The 18,604-nt window shown below is 38.4% G+C and overlaps 1 protein-coding gene across 4 annotated transcripts in view; it reads left to right on the top strand.

Moving 5' to 3' along the window:
- The first annotated feature begins 2,233 nt into the window (after positions 1–2,233).
- LOC114659238 (glutathione synthetase-like) overlaps positions 2,234–18,604 on the top strand; it is a 67,537-nt gene continuing 51,166 nt past the window's right edge. For 3 of the 4 annotated variants that reach the window (XM_028811600.2, XM_028811601.2, XM_028811599.2), the window contains exons 1-2: positions 11,954–12,033; positions 13,373–13,517. In XM_028811600.2, the coding sequence (XP_028667433.2) occupies positions 13,383–13,517 (135 nt within the window). In that variant the 5' untranslated portion in view covers positions 11,954–12,033; positions 13,373–13,382. Of the gene's footprint in view, positions 2,335–11,953; positions 12,034–13,372; positions 13,518–18,604 lie in introns of those variants that run through there. The other variant, XM_051932616.1, reaches the window with a different exon arrangement.

Genomic DNA, 18,604 nt, shown 5'->3' with positions numbered 1-18,604 from the left:
CCTGCCATACTGCCCTACTCGGTCTTCTCAGCATAGATAGCAGGAAATTCTTAGAGGTAGAAGGTACTAGCTTAATCAGTTTAGCCATTTGACTTGACCCTAGATTCTCTTCGTCTGGCCTTCCAAAGGGCCCTGTCCAGTTATTGCTATAGTTAAACACTCCAGCTAACACACCCCATTCTCTCACTGTGTTGCTTCACACAAATTCTTCCCGTGACACACTGGGTAAGGACCGAGTTGTGCAACTCCCAACTTGGGGTGTCAGTAGACGAGACCCAGCAACCAAGGAATGGAGTAACAGAGACTCACACTAAAAAAAATATTCAAAATCAAGAATCTGTTTTATTCCAGCAATGTCCATACTATTTTACAAAGAAATTACTTGCAAAAAAATATTTACAAAGTCCAATGCATGTACATTACTGTGCTTCAGCTGAATATTTTTTATTTATGTCTTCAAACATTTTTCTGTTAATTCTCAGTCCTTCTGACTCTTTCAGTCTGTACTCTGATAGTGGTTTAGCAAACTTCATGTGCTGCTTAATCATAATGTTGTGATGGTGCGGGTCGGCTCCATGCTCCCACTTGAGCCTCCTGAACCCGACACCATCGGTAAAGTAACTGGGCGAGCATAGCAGATGAGGATAAAATGCACACAAAGCAAGGGGATGGTGAAAAGGTGCTCAGTTCTTTTATTAAAATAGATCAAAACAACAGTGTCCAGAAGTCCATAATAAATAAATAATCCATAAAAACAGGTGAGATGTGGAGGTTACAATGATCAAATAAATAAAAGAATCTTAGAAAATGAGGTTAAAACAACTGGTAGGTTATGGTCTTCTGTTAAATGCCTGGTGCCTCTTCTTAAACTGACACCTCCTCTGTTTATCCTGGAAGGGACCTTGCAACAGAGGAGACGTCCTATCGGCAAGTGCAGCTGTCCACTATGAGTCCGTGTCCATACTGGTCCATGGTTCCTGTCTCAGGCTCAGCTCTTCCCTGGACCATGGCTCCAGAGAGGCTCCACATCTGAACCTTTGACTCCTGCTGCCTCGCGGTGAGTCACTACTACCGCTAGCCCTCCTGCTCCAGGAAATCAGTCAGCCAAAGCGACCCACTTCACCAACCCCGAATGCCGGCCATACGCTCAATTCCAGGGGCTCTCATCCAGGCTGCCTGCCTTCTCTATTGAGCTTGCTCACTCGTTCGTTCGTTCAACCCAGCACCAGCACCAGCTCGCTCGCTCACTCATTCATTCATGCATGCATTCATTCATTCATGCATTCATGCATTCATGCATGCCTGCCTCTCTCCGTCCTTTAATCTCCTTTCATTTTCCACTGTTCTCCTTTCCTTTTGATTCTCTCACCCTTCTTGAATGTGTGTTCCCCTTTAATATGTTGGGGACTGGTTGCAGGTGCGATTGCCTGATTGCCGCTCTGGCTGATAATGAGACAATTAGACTGTCTTCATGTGCCAGTAAGACAACTCACAGGCAGCCGACCTCCTCGCACCAACCTGAAAACAAGCCGCCTTAGCAGACAATCGCTTGCACCTGATCCACTCCCCAGCACAAGCGCATCCGATTATTTACTCTTTCTAAGGCGCAGACCCGCTATACCACAAATGTTGTATTTGATAGTGGATTGGAGTGCTAAGCAGAAATGCAGAAATGATCACCTTTGTGTGAATAAATATGGTTGGAATTGTCCAGATCATGGCCCATTGTATAATATTTTAAGTTTGACAGGTATCTCTGATGAAGACAGAATGGGGAAATACAGCACACAGACAGCAACTGCCCCTTGATGTGAACTCATTCTGCTTGTCTACTTGGCCTTTTTTCAGGATATTGCAAGACGTGCCTGTTTGATTAACTGGTGACTCTAAACTGGCCCAGTATGATCAAGTGTGAGAGTGTCCTACAGTGGACTGTGCCTCAGCCACAGATTATTTCTGCCTAGAACAGTGAGCTGATTTCAAAATTAAAAAATGTTTTACATGAAACAAACTTAATAATTATATTTCCTTAGATGTGAGATGCACTTACCATTTAGACTTTTTTCATTTAAAAATAAATGTATATCAGGAGATGTCTATATTAAGAACTTTATTAATAATAAAACTAAACATTTGAAGTTTCTATAAATTTAGAATTCAAATCTTCTGTTTCACCTAATTACGATCATCTTCATTTGTGTATTTTGTATTTTTCACATTTTTTTTTAAATCAGGGAGTTTTAGATAAAGATGTCAAGTGGGTTTGTGATCAAATATTTCTTCAGTTAGTTTTTTGGGGGATTCTTCCAGGAAACATCTTCTTTACATGTTTTGGTGGATTTTACCTTTGTATCCTGCCATAAACATTTTAGAGGAAGAGTTTAGGTATATTTTTTAAAGCAAGTAAGCTTATGATTCTTTCCTTATTTTTAAAGGGTTTATTAATTTAATCAATTTCCCACAATCCAAAGACACATGGGTTAGGTACATTTGTATTGCTCAGCTGTCCCGTGTTTGCCTTGTGATGGACTGGTGCCCTGTCCGGGTGTTGTTCCTGCCTTGCACCCAGGGCCGGATTTTCCTATAGGCTAACTAGGCTTCAGCCTAGGGCCTCAAGATCAAGAGGGGCCTACATTCAAATTGTTAGCAAAATTTTATTATCTCTCATGTAATTTACAAACTTAAAAATGGAAGGTGAAAGGGCCTCATAAGTGGAATAGCCTAGGGCCTCTTTTCATATAAATCTGGCCCTGCTTGCACCCAATGATTGCAGAGATAGGCTCCAGCTTCCCCGTGACTCTGTCCTGGATAACCAGATTAGGAAAACAGATGGATGCGTGGATAGTTATGCTGCAAATATGTTTTAGAATTATTGCGATTTCACACTCTGGTTTGAGTTCTACTAATGGTTTCTTCTCCATAGGTTTTTTTCATTGTTTTCATTGTTCTCTTTTTCTTTATTAAGCCTCTTAAGCTCTGCCTGTTTTACTAATTTAAGATTTTTTGTGATTCATAGGCCTTTAGTGCTTGTATTATCATGGGATGAGTAGAACTTACAAAGTTTGGCATTGGATTGGTCTACTCTTACACCTTACACCTAACATACTCGCACAGAGTCTTTCCACTTACTCCACTTAGGGATTCACTGTCATCACTATGAACAGTATATGGGTGTTCTTGGATAAAACCCAGTCCAAAATGCTACTTTGATCACCAAGAATGTCCTAGACATATGAAGACTGACACACCCTTTGCTTTTATGCCACTTACCAACCAATAATGTTTTACTTCTATTGCACACTTCTTGTATTGCAAACGTCTTTCCTCAGCCTGATAACCCTGTGGGAAAAGAAAAGTGGCAGTCTCCCTATACCAAGTGTCCTGTATTTACTGGATTATTTCAGTCACTCTGGACATAAAGACAAAGTGGAGAAATTTGAAAGCACCATGGTATTTGTTAAAATAAAATCCCATTTGAAGAAAAGATAGTAGAAACTATAGATAGTCTGGATGTATATAGTCTTAGAAAGCTTACTGAAAATTAGCACCAATGTCAAGAGGATGTTGTCCTGGGTGCCTTTCTGATTTAGCAGCCAGACTGATTCATGACCTGAGTTCTCTGATGTCCAGATGGGATGATATCTCATTCCTTGACGTATCTCTGTCTCTGACATCTCTCTCTGGTCTCTTGAACGGGCCACTATTTACTTCAAAAATTCACATGGGATGTTGGCAGGGCCGGATTTTCCTATAGGCTAACTAGGCTTCAGCCTAGGGCCTCAAGATCAAGAGGGGCCAACATTCAAATTGTTAGCAAAATTAAAATTACACTATTCTAAAAACAGTGAACACTAAAACACTGAACCGAAAATAAGGAAAAATTCTACGCATATGACTAATAAACAAACATAAAAATGTATTGGTTAAGATCAACGCGTTAATTTTCCACACAGGTTAGTACCAATCACAACATGTTTCATTTAACAAATTGATATATATCACAGTAATGATGTATTTTGTTATCTCTCATGTAATTTACAAACTTAAAAATGGAAGGTGAAAGGGCCTCATAAGTGGAATAGCCTAGGGCCTCTTTTCATATAAATCCGGCCCTGGATGTTGGACCTCGTGATGTTACACACATACTGGCTTGCTATCCTGGTGATGGATGGCTCTGTCTAATAGCTTTGATACTTGGACTTTATTTGTGCAATCTCTTGCTGTGTTTAGTACTTTTACTATTAGGTTGTAACTTGATTGTTTCAAACTAAGAGTGCCATAAATGACTTAGATATCAATAAAGAAAGAATTTACAAATGTAGAAAGAATGCGCACCTGCATTAGAGTCATAAATTATTGGTCATAAGAAAGAACAATGTAGTTATAATTAGTTAAATTGCCTTCAAGAGTCATTTAAAGTTCATCGTACTGAACAAAAAAGTGTCATTAAGGCAGACTGCAGCTTGTTTTTGATACAGTAGTGTTTTAAAATAGTGCCTGTAGTTCCAAAACTATGATTGTATCTCTCCGGCACAGCCCTGAGCCCTCATTCTTTGTAATGACAGATAAATGATCTGGGAATGTAGGTCTGTTAAATGTGAACAGACCAGTGTCAAAGTGCATTCCACAAGCATTTGACCCTGTTTGACTGATGCCTAAAGTTTCTAGCCTTCTAGCCTTTTTTCACATGACATAAGAATAATAGGGTTCAAAATATGTTGGAAAACTAAGTACTGTACATGGAACAATTTACTTTTGCTATGGATTGTTGTATTATTACCAAAGGTAAGCTGTGGTGGTTATTGTTAAGGTGCCTGGGACATGTCTTTAGTATTTATCAATAAAAAGCACATGATGGAAGGCAAACAGTTAGTCAAATGAATGAATGATGACCTTAAACCCTGCCCCAAATTATGAATTATTAAACATGTGTGACAATATCCATCCATCCATCCATCCATTTTCCAACCCGCTGAATCCGAACACAGGGTCACGGGGGTCTGCTGGAGCCAATCCCAGCCAACACAGGGCATAAGGCAGGAACCAATCCCGGGCAGGGTGCCAACCCACTGCAGGACACACACAAACACACCCACCACACACTAGGGCCAATTTAGAATCACCAATCCACCTCAACCTGCATGTCTTTGGACTGTGGGAGGAAACCGGAGCGCCCGGAGGAAACCCACGCAGACACGGGGAGAACATGCAAACTCCACGCAGGGAGGACCCGGGAAGCGAACCCAGGTCTCCTAACTGTGAGGCAGCAGCGCTACCCACTGCGCCACCGTGCCACCTGTGTGACAATATGATTTATGAAAATATGAAATTATATTTCTTCACATTTACACTCTGTTTTGTCTTGGTAGAGTAATATGCTGCTCTACTTTCCCCTATTGTATTATTAATAAGTAGCCTTTGTCAAAATGCCTAATCTCACAGACTTACCACTGTTTATAAGGTATTATAGTATATAACTTATCCCCACCTTCCCTTCTATATCTATAACCTCAGGCAATTAGGTGTAGTAAAAAGACAAGCAGGAGTTAAGTTACACATAAAATAATGTATTATTGATAATATTCATAAATAATAACAATATGCAAAGTACATTTGAATATTGGCAGCCATACAACCTGATTAAATGGTGATGTGTAGTTTCAGGCAGCACACAGACTTGTAGTTATTTAAAATGTTGCTAGTTAAGGCATCATTGGTGCTCAGCTTTCTTCAGAACAGGCCGCAAGCCTGTTCAAATATGGCTGCCAAGCTTTGGTCTCCATTGTTCATCAGTTTGGTCTTCATGATCAGAGGTTAGTAAGAGAGATACTTCATCATCATATGTTGGTTGGTAAGAGAGAGAGAATGTGGTTGAGCAAGCAGATTTATAGATTCTCTGTCCAACCCTTAGAGCCAATAGGACATCATGGTCCTTAAAAGCTTCTGATCCAAGCCAAACAGCCATACTTCAGACTAATGGGGGAATACAACATCTTAAAACCTGCCACCCCCCAAGACCATATGTTAAAGTAACCTGGCTTCCTTGCAGAGGTTGAAAGACTTCAGCAGAGAAACACTCACCAAACTGGTTTAAAGCAACCCCCCCAACTCTGTCGTAAAATTCAAAGAGACCCATTCCTAAAGGGGGGGGTGGGAAGTAAACACTAAATTACATTGCTTTGCCTAAATTACAAATAAAGACATACAAAATATTTATCAAGTTATATGCAAAATCTCACATCACAACACATTCCTATATTTTTTTGCCATGAACAATGGGCACCGTTCAGATTATTTTAATAAATGCTCAAAGGTGCACACTTTGCTTGGCTATGTATTACAAGCAAGAGAAGTGTAATTTTTAAATGAGACTCCTATTAGTTTTGAATCTGGTGTTTTTACAATGACGTTGTATGTCAGGACGGGGGCATAAGTATCATAATTCATAATTTGAGGGTAATGGTGTAAATTTCATAATGTATAATTTGGGGTGGGAGTAAATTTCATACATTTTTGGGATGGAACACAATTTCATGCATAATATTTCATAATTCATAAATCATGTTTCACACCTCAATTTTCATAAATCATAATTTGGGGTGGGTTTAAGGTAATTAATCATCCATTTGACAGTTACTCTATGGAGGGTAGCACTCATAACAAATAAACAAATGGGAGTCCAGAGCCAAGTTTATTGCAAACCTGATCTTCAATATATATATATATATATATATATATATATATATATATATATATATATATATATATATATATATAGGGCCGGATTAAGGTGGGTGCTATTGATGCTGCAGCATTAGGCCCATTCCTGAAATAGGCCCAGATGAAAATAGACGTGTGAGTGTCGAATGCACATGCACCAATGATGCCGAGAAAAAATACGCCTTTTTTTGCACTGCAGCATCAGGCCCAATTTTGTCTTAATCTGGCCCTGTGTATATATATATATATATATATATATATATATATATATATATATATATATAAGAACAGTCAGTTGCAATCATACATACTCTGTTGGGGCATTAATTCTCTAGTTCTGCCTTGATTTTCAGTATCCTTTCATTTATCTCTCATAACTTTGTAAAATGGTTGGTTCATTACTGGACACAGGGTCTGTACCTGTCTGTTCAGAAATAGCTCCACAGGGGCCTTTCCTGTTGTGGAGTTAGGTGTAGTATGATAAACAAACAAGAAATTAGCTATCTTTTGCTGTAATGATCTCTGATTTTTTTCCCAATTGTAATTTGAATGTTTGCACCATTCTTTGAATGTTCTGCAGCTCCATTGCTTTATGGACAATAGATTGCTGACATCTTGTGCCCTACTGCGTTTAATCTAAGGAACTCAGCAAATGCAGTAGACTTGAATTGTGGACCACTGACTGATACTATCTCTTCTGGAAGATCATCAGCAGCAAATAGCTTTCTCAAAACCTCAACCAACCTAGTGGTAGTAGTGGCATTCATCCTTTCAATCTCAACCCACAGAGAATACAAATCCACTAACAATAAAAACATCTGTCAATTTTTTTCACAACATTCAAGTGAAGCCTCTACCAGGGTCTTTCAGCCCAAGTCCAAGAAGGTGTAGGTGTTTTTCTCTGGCAGATTTCTATTTTCTTGGCAGGATCTTCACATAGCCACCATTCCCTCTATCTGCCTATCTAATCCTGGCCACCAAAAACAACTCTGGGCTATCGCTTTCATTTTTACTGTGTTCCCCATGTAACTTATCCAGTAGGGTACTTTGTAACAAATCTGGGATAACCACTCTCAGACCCCAATGTACACAATTGTTCTCTACTCTGGCCATCCACTCAGTGTATAGAAATTCATCTTCTTCACCACTGAATTGTTAGCTGTCGCTTGAGCAAAATCTGCTACTGAAACAACAACAACAACAACATTTATTTATATAGCACATTTTCATACAAAAAGTAGCTCAAAGTGCTTTACATAATGAAGAAAAGAAAAATAAAAGACAAAATAAGAAATTAGAATAAGACAACATTAGTTAACATAGAAAGGAGTAAGGTCCGATGGCCAGGGTGGACAGAAAAAACAAAAAAAAACTCCAGAAGACTGGAGAAAAAAATAAAATCTGTAGGGGTTCCAGGCCACGAGATCACCCAGTCCCCTTTGGGCATTCTACCTAACATAAATGAAATAGTCCTCTTTGTAGTTCGGGTTTTCACGGAGTCACTTGATGCTGATGGCCATACAGACTTCTGGCTTTTAATCCATCCATCATTGTTGGAACATCATGGTGCTTTGGGTAGATGGTGGTGGCGCACGCCACCACCAACAGGACACCGGAAAAGGAAACAGAAGAGAGAGTAGGGGTTAGTACAGATTTTGAATGAATAGTTATTATAATGAATTGGATATACAGAGTATCAGGATTAAATTACAGTGAAGTTATGAGAAGGCCATGTTAAAATAATGTGTTTTCAGCAGTTTTTTTAAAGTGCTCCACTGTATTAGCCTGGCGAATTCCTACTGGCAGGCTATTCCAGATTTTAGGTGCATAACAGCAGAAGGCCGCCTCACCACTTCTTTTAAGTTTTGCTCTTGGAATTCTAAGGAGACACTCAGTTGAGGATCTGAGGTTACGATTTGGAATATAAGGTGTCAGACATTCCGATATATAAGACGGGGCGAGATTATTTAAAGCTTTATAAACCATAAGCAGAATTTTAAAGTCAATTCTGAATGACACAGGTAACCAGTGTAGTGACATCAAAACTGGAGAAATGTGTTCGGATTTTCTTTTCCTGGTAAGGATTCTAGCAGCTGCATTCTGCACTAATTGCAAACGATTGATGTCTTTTTTGGGTAGTCCTGAGAGGAGTGCATTACAGTAATCTAGCCGACTGAAAACAAACGCATGAACTAATTTCTCTGCATCTTTCGATGATATAAGAGGTCTAACTTTTGCTATGTTTCTTAGGTGAAAAAATGCTGTCCTAGTGATCTGATTAATATGCGATTTAAAATTCAGATTACAATCAACGGTTACCCCTAAGCTTTTTACCTCCGATTTGACTTTTAATCCTAATGCATCCAGTTTATTTCTAATAGCCTCATTGTATCCATTATTGCCAATCACTAAGATTTCGTTTTTTTCTTTATTTAATTTGAGAAAGTTACTATTCATCCATTCTGAGATACAGGTTAGACATTGTGTTAGCGAATCAAGAGATTTGGGGTCATCAGGTGCTATTGATAAATACAGCTGTGTGTCATCAGCATAGCTGTGGTAGCTCACGTTATGTCCCGAGATAATCTGACCTAAGCATCCAAGAAAGACACTTTGTATTCTAAGCTTGAATTTAGACCAGTCTCTTTTAACAGCAATCTTGATAATACGGTTCTATTCAATAAGGGCGCGCACAAAAAGGCAAGCTTCAAAAGGGCGACCTCAATTGGGCGCAGCGAATAAAGGCAAACGCAACAAAATTATTACAGAAAATTTATTAGATAAAGGCAATGATTGAACATATAAAAAGACGAAAGCAAGAATATTAAAACATTCGCTCAATTGAGGTTGCCCTTTTGAAGCTCGCCTTTATTTACGCGCGCCTTTATTCGCCGCGCCCAATTGAGGTCGCCCTTTTGAAGCTCGCCTTTTTGTGCGCGCCCTTATTGAAGGATACCTGATAATACATCACCATTCCTGTGCTTGGCAGATTTTTTAAATCGAATCTCATATTGATAAGATGCCAAGATTAATGGCCATCTTTAAGGTCTTGCAGCAGCTAAGGTAGGCATTTTGCTGGTTTTGGACCTAACATTTTGACTAGGGGCTAGTGAAGAGCGACTAACCCAAATTTTTTGCCATATGCTGTAGATATTCATTAAATGTTAAGAGCCCAAAAACAATAGCAAGTGCCTCCTTTTCGACCTGCGAATAGTTTTGCTTGGCCTTACTGTGTGTCTGAGAAATATAAGCCTCTTTGTGCCATCTATGTACTTGTGTGCAACAAGAGCTCCCACACCATAGGGTGAAGCATCACATGTAAACAACACAAAGCACAATATTCTCTTTCTCTTTTCTCCTCCACACCTCCCAGCTTTGTCTACTACCTCCCGACTCTAGCACACTTGCTGTGTTCCTAACAGTCCTTTAAATTGTCCTTGACCCGGAAGTGCTTCGGTTCTTCCTCCCATGTGACTTCCCAGCACTTCCGGGTCAGATGGAGAACTCAATTCTTTAATCAGCCCGGAAGTACTTTGGGGCTTCCGTCCTCGTTACTTCCTAGTACTTAAGGGAAGCATGACTCCCCGGGTCCTTTCACAGCACCCCCTGGCGGCACCCAGCAGTGCTGAGAAACCGAACTCCAAGTCCCAGGATGCCCTGTGGGAATCTGGGGCACACCCACTCTCCAGGGGAGCTGCCATCTAGCTTTTTGGTGGTGGCATTGTCCAAAAGTAGCTGTCTTCCACCATCCTTTCATCTCAGGGGCATCCCAGCCAGGCTGAGCTGCCGGCCGTCTGTTACAAAGTGGAGAATAAAGTATTTTTTGTTTGTTAGGACTTTTACTATTTCTTTCTGCTATTTTTCTAAAGGACATTATTTTGGTTGCTTTACCTTTTTCTTTTTTTAGTGTCGGGACATTTCATACACAGAATTAGATAGACCACATTAGATGACCTGCAGGACAAAATGATCCTTTTATGCAATGTTTTTGGTATACCACACTGCCGACAAGAACATTGCATGAAAGGTCCTGCAGGTCATCTAATGTGGTCTACCTAATTCTGTGTATGAAATGTCCCAACACTGCACTCTATGTGGGAGAAACTGGACAAACTCTCCATCAAAGAATGAATTCCCACAGGAACATGGCAATAGGGATGTTCCTGTAGGATTTCACTTCAGCAGCCGTGGACACTGTGAGAAGGACTTTAAAGTCACAGTGCTTTTGGGAACGTCAAGACACAACAAGAGAGAAAGGAATGGGAAATTAAACTACGATTTAACACATTACAACATGGTTTGAGCAGAGACAAAAGTTTTATGACCAGATATGAGGACTATTTACTTCTCTCTGACTGACCCAGACAATTTGACTGCAAATCCACATTGTAAAGAAAAATTGTCAAAAATTTCAAAAGACCTTTTTAGAGTTTTTATATCAAAAGATCTTGAAAATACATTTTTCTTCTCTCTTGCTTGCTAAATGAATCTTAAGCTGAAGGGATCTGTTAGTTTTTTACACAGAAGACGACCCACTTAAAGGTTTTCCAATGTTGTTATTTGTCCTTGTGTGTCTATATAAGCACAGGGAACTCCAGCTTCTGTATTACATCTTGCCTGAAGAAGGGGCCTGAGCTGCCTCAAAAGCTTGAATATGATAATCTTTTTAGTTAGCCAATAAAAGGTCTCATTATGCTTGACTTCTCATTGCATCCATAATGGCTAACTCGGTACAACATTCTACTACTGCTTCAACTAACTGGCAGTAGAATTTCAAATTTTGTATTTAGAATCGCTTGCTCAATTGTTTAATAAATTAATTTTTGAGTTTAGAAAAATTCATAACATTATTAATCAATTTTATTTAAGCAGTCTACAGTGTAGACTACTGTTAATCTTTTTATTAAGACTGAAAAATCGAAATGTATTAAATTTGATCAGGCAACATTTTTTCAGCAACCATGTTTTATTTTTGTAAGGGTGAGCATTAGTTTTATATGAGATGTCCGTTAATTAAGATTTGTTTCAGAAGGTGCATGTTGCGGGACATTTTATGAATGCAGCAAAAGTCATAAAATGATGAATAAATGCTGAATACGCCGTCCTCTGATCTCTAATTGTAAACTGTTTAGTGTGTGTTTGTATTGGCATGTGTGAATAGAGCCTGCAGCGGGGTTGGGAGGTGCTGGGGTGGGAGGGTCTAACTTAACTAGTTTTATTGGTTATAAAGAGGCTTTAAACATGTCTTTGTCGTATGAAGATTTATAGGTCAGTTCTTCGAGTTTAAGAAGGCCTGTAAGGTTTCAATCTAAGGTAAAATGCTCTATATCATACTTATATGGTGTGATTACATTTGAAAAGTTAAACAAAACGTGTGTACTTTTATATTTTATTTGTTAACAAGTTTTAACAAAATGCATGTAGGGTCAGTTTTTTTTCTGTTTAACTTAATGATTTCCATGATTTCTTTTTTTATATCCAGTTAATGTACTACATTTATAAAAAGTATGAAAAGCAGACAAATAACCAACTGTAAGACTGTACTTGAATTCAGTTTATAAATACATGAGACAATACAGGTAATACTGCTTTTGCTAAATAAGGTTACAGATATTTCTGGCAGATTAACTGATTTGCTCAGACTCACAAATGACACAGCTGCCTGGGAAGAATGGAATATTATGGTTAACAGTTCAAGGATGTGGAACAGATGCAAAGTTCAACAGTAAATCACTGAAGAAGAGAAACATCTAAATTTTGATGCTGAGAAGTTGCTGCTGCCTCTGCCAAGAGTTGATTCTACAATAAAATAAAATGAAAATGAAAAGAGGAATAACCGTGGAGGTCAATTATCACCCCGAAAGCGGACAGTAGATGCCACGTAGTGCATGTGTACCAAATTTCAGGTCAATAGGTCAAATGGTTTGCGAGCTACAGGTGATTTAAAATCCTGGACAGACAAACGGACAGCCACACTAGCGTATTATATGAGAAGATTGAGTGTACATTGATGGGCAAAAAGAGCAACATTTTCCATTTCAAATTAAATGTGAAGCATAAGGTGTGCACAAAGCAAAAGAGGTCTGAATACTTTCTCAGAGCACAGGAGTATAATGAATGTCATTGTCTTGTTTGAAATATCATTAGATTTTTGTGTTTGTGGTCAAAAATTATATCAACATAATCAGGATCAGAGATGTGATTATGGAGGTGCATTTAGTCATTTGTCCATCATTATACTTTGTTTTTGCAAATCATCTATAGCAGTGGGGGTACACTTGTATGGCTTTTGATTTGTAGTCAGTAGTGGTGTTTTTAAAGGCGTTTGAAAAACTGATGCAAGCAGAAGGAAAATATGAAAACGGCAGATATTTAGTGACGTGGGTGAAAATACGTAGGTCACTGTGTGGCAACAGCATGAACGCCTTGACATCCAAAAGCAGAATATAAGAGATTCATTCGAAAACACATAAAAAAAAACTACAAAAAACTGAAGAGCAAAGTATTAATTTAAAGTACACCATGTTTTAATTAGAGAGCTGATAGCAATTATTCTGATGAATTTGTAAAAGTAAATCGAACTATTGGAATATTTAATATTATCTTCTGATCTTTTAACCTAGCTAATGCAAGTCTACCTTTGATTTCATAGAGCCCCCTTGATGGCATACCATTCAGCCCTTTGTGACATTTTGGTAGATGAAGCTCAGCTGGAGCAATTCGCACTTGTGGCAAAGGATTCGGCCTTCCGGCATGGACTCCTCATGAGAACCAAAGAAGATCCCAACTCACCAGAGGTAAAATGAAGTCAGGGTCCCATTCCAGAACTCCAGTTCTCTCTCTTCTTGATTCTTACTATGGTCAGGATAAACACCTGTGGCTATACATCACATGTGTTACAGTAACATCTTCACAATGGTTAGTACTTGCCTTGAAGTGTTAGTTTCCCAATAAATTCAGAAGCCAAATAATATGGTGATATATAATATTACTCATGCAATATACTATATTTACTGTGGATGTGATAAACAAGATGAACAACAATATCAGTGGGAGGTAATTTGGTGTAAAATTAATATGTCAGCATAACCAAGTAGTCCTTGAGCTCATTTCATGGCTCATAAAATCTTTAAATTGTTAGTTATCCCCACTCATGTCTTCACTGAAAAGGCTTCAGGAGGTCATTTGAGCCAACCTGTTGAGATGACAGACTGAAGGGGATGTGTTTCACTCAAATCATACAATGTATTAAATGTTTATAGCTGTGCAGAATCAGTAAATGTGATTGCCTACAAAATAACCAAAAAACAGTACTAATTGTGGGTTGTAATGTAACTATTATTGAATTTATTTACCCGTTTCAAATTTTTTAAGCAAATGATTTAGATAACGATGAGGGGAGTGGAAAATTCTTATTAATGCATAATAGTTCTAGGGTGTTGTACCGTGTTAGCCATTATGAATGTAATGAGAAGTCAAGTAAAATGACACGTTTTATTGCCTAACTAAAAAGATTACAATATGCAGGCTATTTTGCGTGACTATCACCTTATTAATGCATAACAAAGAGCAAACAGATTTGAATTTCCCTAATAAAATGAGTGCCTTGAGTGATAGTGTTATTGTGATTAAGCATCACACAAATGTCAAAAATGGTGTGAGGCCTCTAAAAGGTAAAATAAGCCAGGGCTCTGCCTCACCTAACCAGAGAAGACCTCACCTAACGCAGCTTAACCCCAAAGTCTACTGGCCTGCTTCAGCCAACACAAGCTTAAAAGGAGTTTTGCCTTCAAAATTGTAAAATATATTTTAATGCCTCATAATATCAAAAATGTGCTTAAAGAGAGAATGAAAATCATTAAAACCTCTGGCTTAAGGACAAGGCAAATGATAATCTTTATAAATGAAAGTCCCAATTGTAATCCAAATTATCAAAGGTCAAAACAGACGTAGTAGATTTAAAATCCAGAAACTACTGGAAACTACTTACAAGAAACTCTGTTTCAAAATCAGAGCAATTAATGAACCCCTAAAGGTTCAGCCTGATGTGGTCCCTTAGCGGTGAGAATAAGGGTGGTCCCATCTTTAGGGGTTCAACCCACAATACAAGGCACATAGATACTAAATAAGAAACAATATTAATAAAAATTGCATAAATGTGAAACATACTTAAAAATAAACAAAGAAGGCTCAAAAAATGTAACTACACATAAGCCAGGAGAAATAAACCTACTGTACCTAAAACATAGCGGCCATCCATTTGTTTCGAACCTAGTTTTGTTAAAATTGACGCATGTAATAAACGTTATCTGATTTTAATAAAATTAATAAAATGTTAATAAAAAACATAGTGGTCATGGGCCTTGACACACCAGTGGAATCTGTAATGTTCAAACAGTACCTGTGTCCTATATTATTTGAGAATGGCCTTTGCAGATGTTCCAAGGGCTCCCAGGGTCCAAAGGCACCTTAATGATTACTTTATTTCATGTGGTGTCCTCCTGCAGGTGTTTTTGCTTCTATTTTGCATTGTCTCTTCTCAACTACAAAGAAATAAATTTTTTAAGGAGCACATGTATTGTAGGAGGCCCAGTGATTGAGCCTGCCGGATCAGTAGGGTCTCGATAGATGGAGCAAGCGCATGGCAGACTGGGATGTATAGTGTGTAACACCCAAAATGGAAAAGGTTTTGATTTCACTTACCTCCTTCTGGCCATAGAGAACATCAGTTTCTTCAGGACCAGAAGCTTTTTGCTGGTTTATCTGGTATGAGTAAGGCTTACACAAATAACACTGTATTTTTCATTTATTTATGTATGTATTTTTTAATGTTATTTCTCTGACCTTATGATTTTTGCCATTTTTTCTGTTTATTTTTAACTGGTATTATCACTGTCATTGAAGTTTGTCTCATTAAATTTCTGCTTGTTGCTGGGTATTCAACACGCACGCTTTGTGACAACTTTATGTTATGACATGATAAAAAATGGCTGCACACATCTGAATTATATTAAAAAATAAGGAAAAAACTTTTTGTTTTGAACAATATTTTACTTAAAATGGCAAGAACAATATCCTGACCTTTTTACCAATTTTGGTTGCGTCTTCCTTTCTTACCATAACGTCCAGCAGTGGATTAACAAGCACGTGCTTAGGATGCCAAGGGAAGGGGGCACCACAGAAGTTTTTTTCCCCTAGCTGTTGTGCCCTTAACTCTTTCACTGACACACTCAAATTTAGTAATTTTTCTTTTGGTAATTGTCTTTGCAGCTGTGTAACAAACTGAGTGTTCGACTTTAATCTGCATGGTTAAAAAAACATTTTCTTTGTTATGGTGAGTGGCTAAAGTTTAGACTTTTGTTGAGATGGTGTCATCAGAAATCACATTTGTTTCCATCTTATGGTGTAAAGTGGGTCTGGCTAGCATTTAACTCATCAGCTCATTTGTGGAACAGAACATGAAGCGATTTATTCTATTATTTCTTTTACTAATTTTTCACATGGACAAGGTAAATTTTAATCTCTTATTTTACCATCTGTCTTAATGTCTTGTCAGTTAAGCAATGGAAGGGCCAAAGGGGCACCATTGTTGGGGGCTGTACTTATGGCATTAGTTCACCTTAATCTGGCTCTGGGGTCAGATTTATAAAGCTGTGTACGCACAAAAAGTGACTTGAAATGTGCATACGCAGCTTCCATGCAAAAGTCAGGGTTTATGAAAGAAGACTAGTTGGGAGAACTTATGTATATTTTAAGGCAACTCTGACCCATCCATATGAAACATTTTATAGAAACAGGGAAAAAGTGACACCCTTGATAAAGTAAGAAAATGCTGGCAAGCCAGCTAAATGACAACTCACGCATATACTAATTCATATTACCGAAACATTATTATAATATGTATTAATGTGACAAACATATTAAACCTCAAAAGTTATGAATGTTATTTGTATTTGCACTGAAGAACTTTTAACTTTTTTCATCAGTTTTTGTAGGCTACCTCTTGTCACTTCTAAGGTTTAGAAATCAAAGAACAGTCAAAGCAGTGACATGATTCACTCCCTGCGTACAGAAAGCTATAAATCTCATGCCCTACATCCTATTCATAGTCTAACTGTTTGACACAAACACGGCTTGTTTGACGCTGCTTGAATATTATACAAATTAATATATATGAAGGGATCTTTCAGGGACTGGTCAGATTTTTTTGACCAGCATGATAATGACTGGCTTATGAGCCAATTTAGACTTTCAAGAGCCACTCTCTTGAAACTCTGTGCTGAGTTGTTCATATGCAGGTTTTAACAATGGTTGGCGTTCTGGCAACAGGCACCTACCAGAGCTAACTGTCCAAAAGGTCAGCAAAATCTCAGCCAAGCTTCATCTTTGTCATGTCCACTGTGCGGGAGGCCATAAATGACTGACAAGGCAAGTGCAAGTTCACACCTCACAAGTTCAGTTCACACAGATTCAAATGAATAAATTCATGTTCATTTCAATTTTGAACTAGTTCATGTTCAGTTCATTTTGTATTTTTTGAGGAGTGAAAATAAATGACCCATGAATTTACTTTTTTCAGTTTTGCATGCCTTATATTAAGCTATTACAGTGTTCCTGAACAAAATGAAATGAAGACTTTTTTATTTAAATACACTTTATTGAGTTATACCCAGCAACAAACACGTATAACCATATATGCCAATATCCTCCCGGTCAAAAAAGAAATTAAATCAATGCAAGTATACATATAATTTCCAACCGTGTGACACAAATGATGACTGTGGAACCAGCGTGTAGGTGAACTAACCTATTACGCTACTGGACAAAATTTGCATCACATATTGCATGTCCAATGGGATAAAATATAAAGTGGCCTTGCGAAGTACAACGTTTTCCTAAAAGCGAAAGCAGAGCTTCACTGCGTGTTCGTGTTAGCGGTGGTGCAGCTTAAGCACAAGCAGGCAGACACAGACAGTGCCTGTTTGATTTTACGTTATTTTTTCCGAATACAAATAAATGGCAAAAAATTTGTCAGAGATGCATATTTATAAAAATCCACTATTTGTGTTTATCCGAATACCGTATTTGGATTCGGCTCCACCCCTACATTTATAGGGTAAGGCAAAATGTTTAATCTGGACCTATACCAGATCCAGAATGTCACTTAAAACTGAACTAGTTCACGTTCAAGTTCTTCACTTGCAAATACGTTACGTTCTTAGAAAAATGAGCTTTTTCAATGTACGTGCTCTTTTGAAACAGTTCATGCACAACACTAGTTTCTGTACAATGTGGTTATACAGGCCAACATAAAAATGCAATTTGCAGCAGTATCTGGTTTTCCTATTGTAATTGGGGTAATTGACCACACTCATATTACAATAAGGACACCTAGCGAGAATGAAGCTGTTTTTGTTAACTGTAAGCAGGGACATTCCATTAATGCACAAGCTATCTCTGGTGCCAAGATGAGACTGTCAGATGTTGTGACTTGGTGGCCTGGGTCATCCCAAGGTTGATTTATTTTGAGGCAAAGTAGGGTTGAGCAGATGACTTGCGAAAGTGCTGTAGGTGATGGCTGGCTTGTTTGCATGGTAAGTGACTGAACACTATGTGTTTCATATGGCCTATACTACTCATTGTAACGGCCATCATGTCATTACATGTGCCAGGTGATAGTGGATACCCGCTCAGACGCTGGTGCCCCATGCCTTTCCCTGACCCACAGAGCAGAGGCATTTAAGTGCCACACAGAGAGCACCATTGGACACCTAGATGTGTCAGGTGGGAGGCTGCTGTACCAGCCAATGAGGTTCTGCAGCATCAGGATGACATATGTACGAGGTTGACTAGCGTAGTCCATACATGATTGTTTCAGGATGAA

This window comes from Erpetoichthys calabaricus, chromosome 10 (genome assembly GCF_900747795.2).
Source record: "Erpetoichthys calabaricus chromosome 10, fErpCal1.3, whole genome shotgun sequence".
Lineage (NCBI taxonomy): Eukaryota > Metazoa > Chordata > Cladistia > Polypteriformes > Polypteridae > Erpetoichthys > Erpetoichthys calabaricus.
This window is presented reverse-complemented; position numbering and strand designations above follow the sequence as displayed.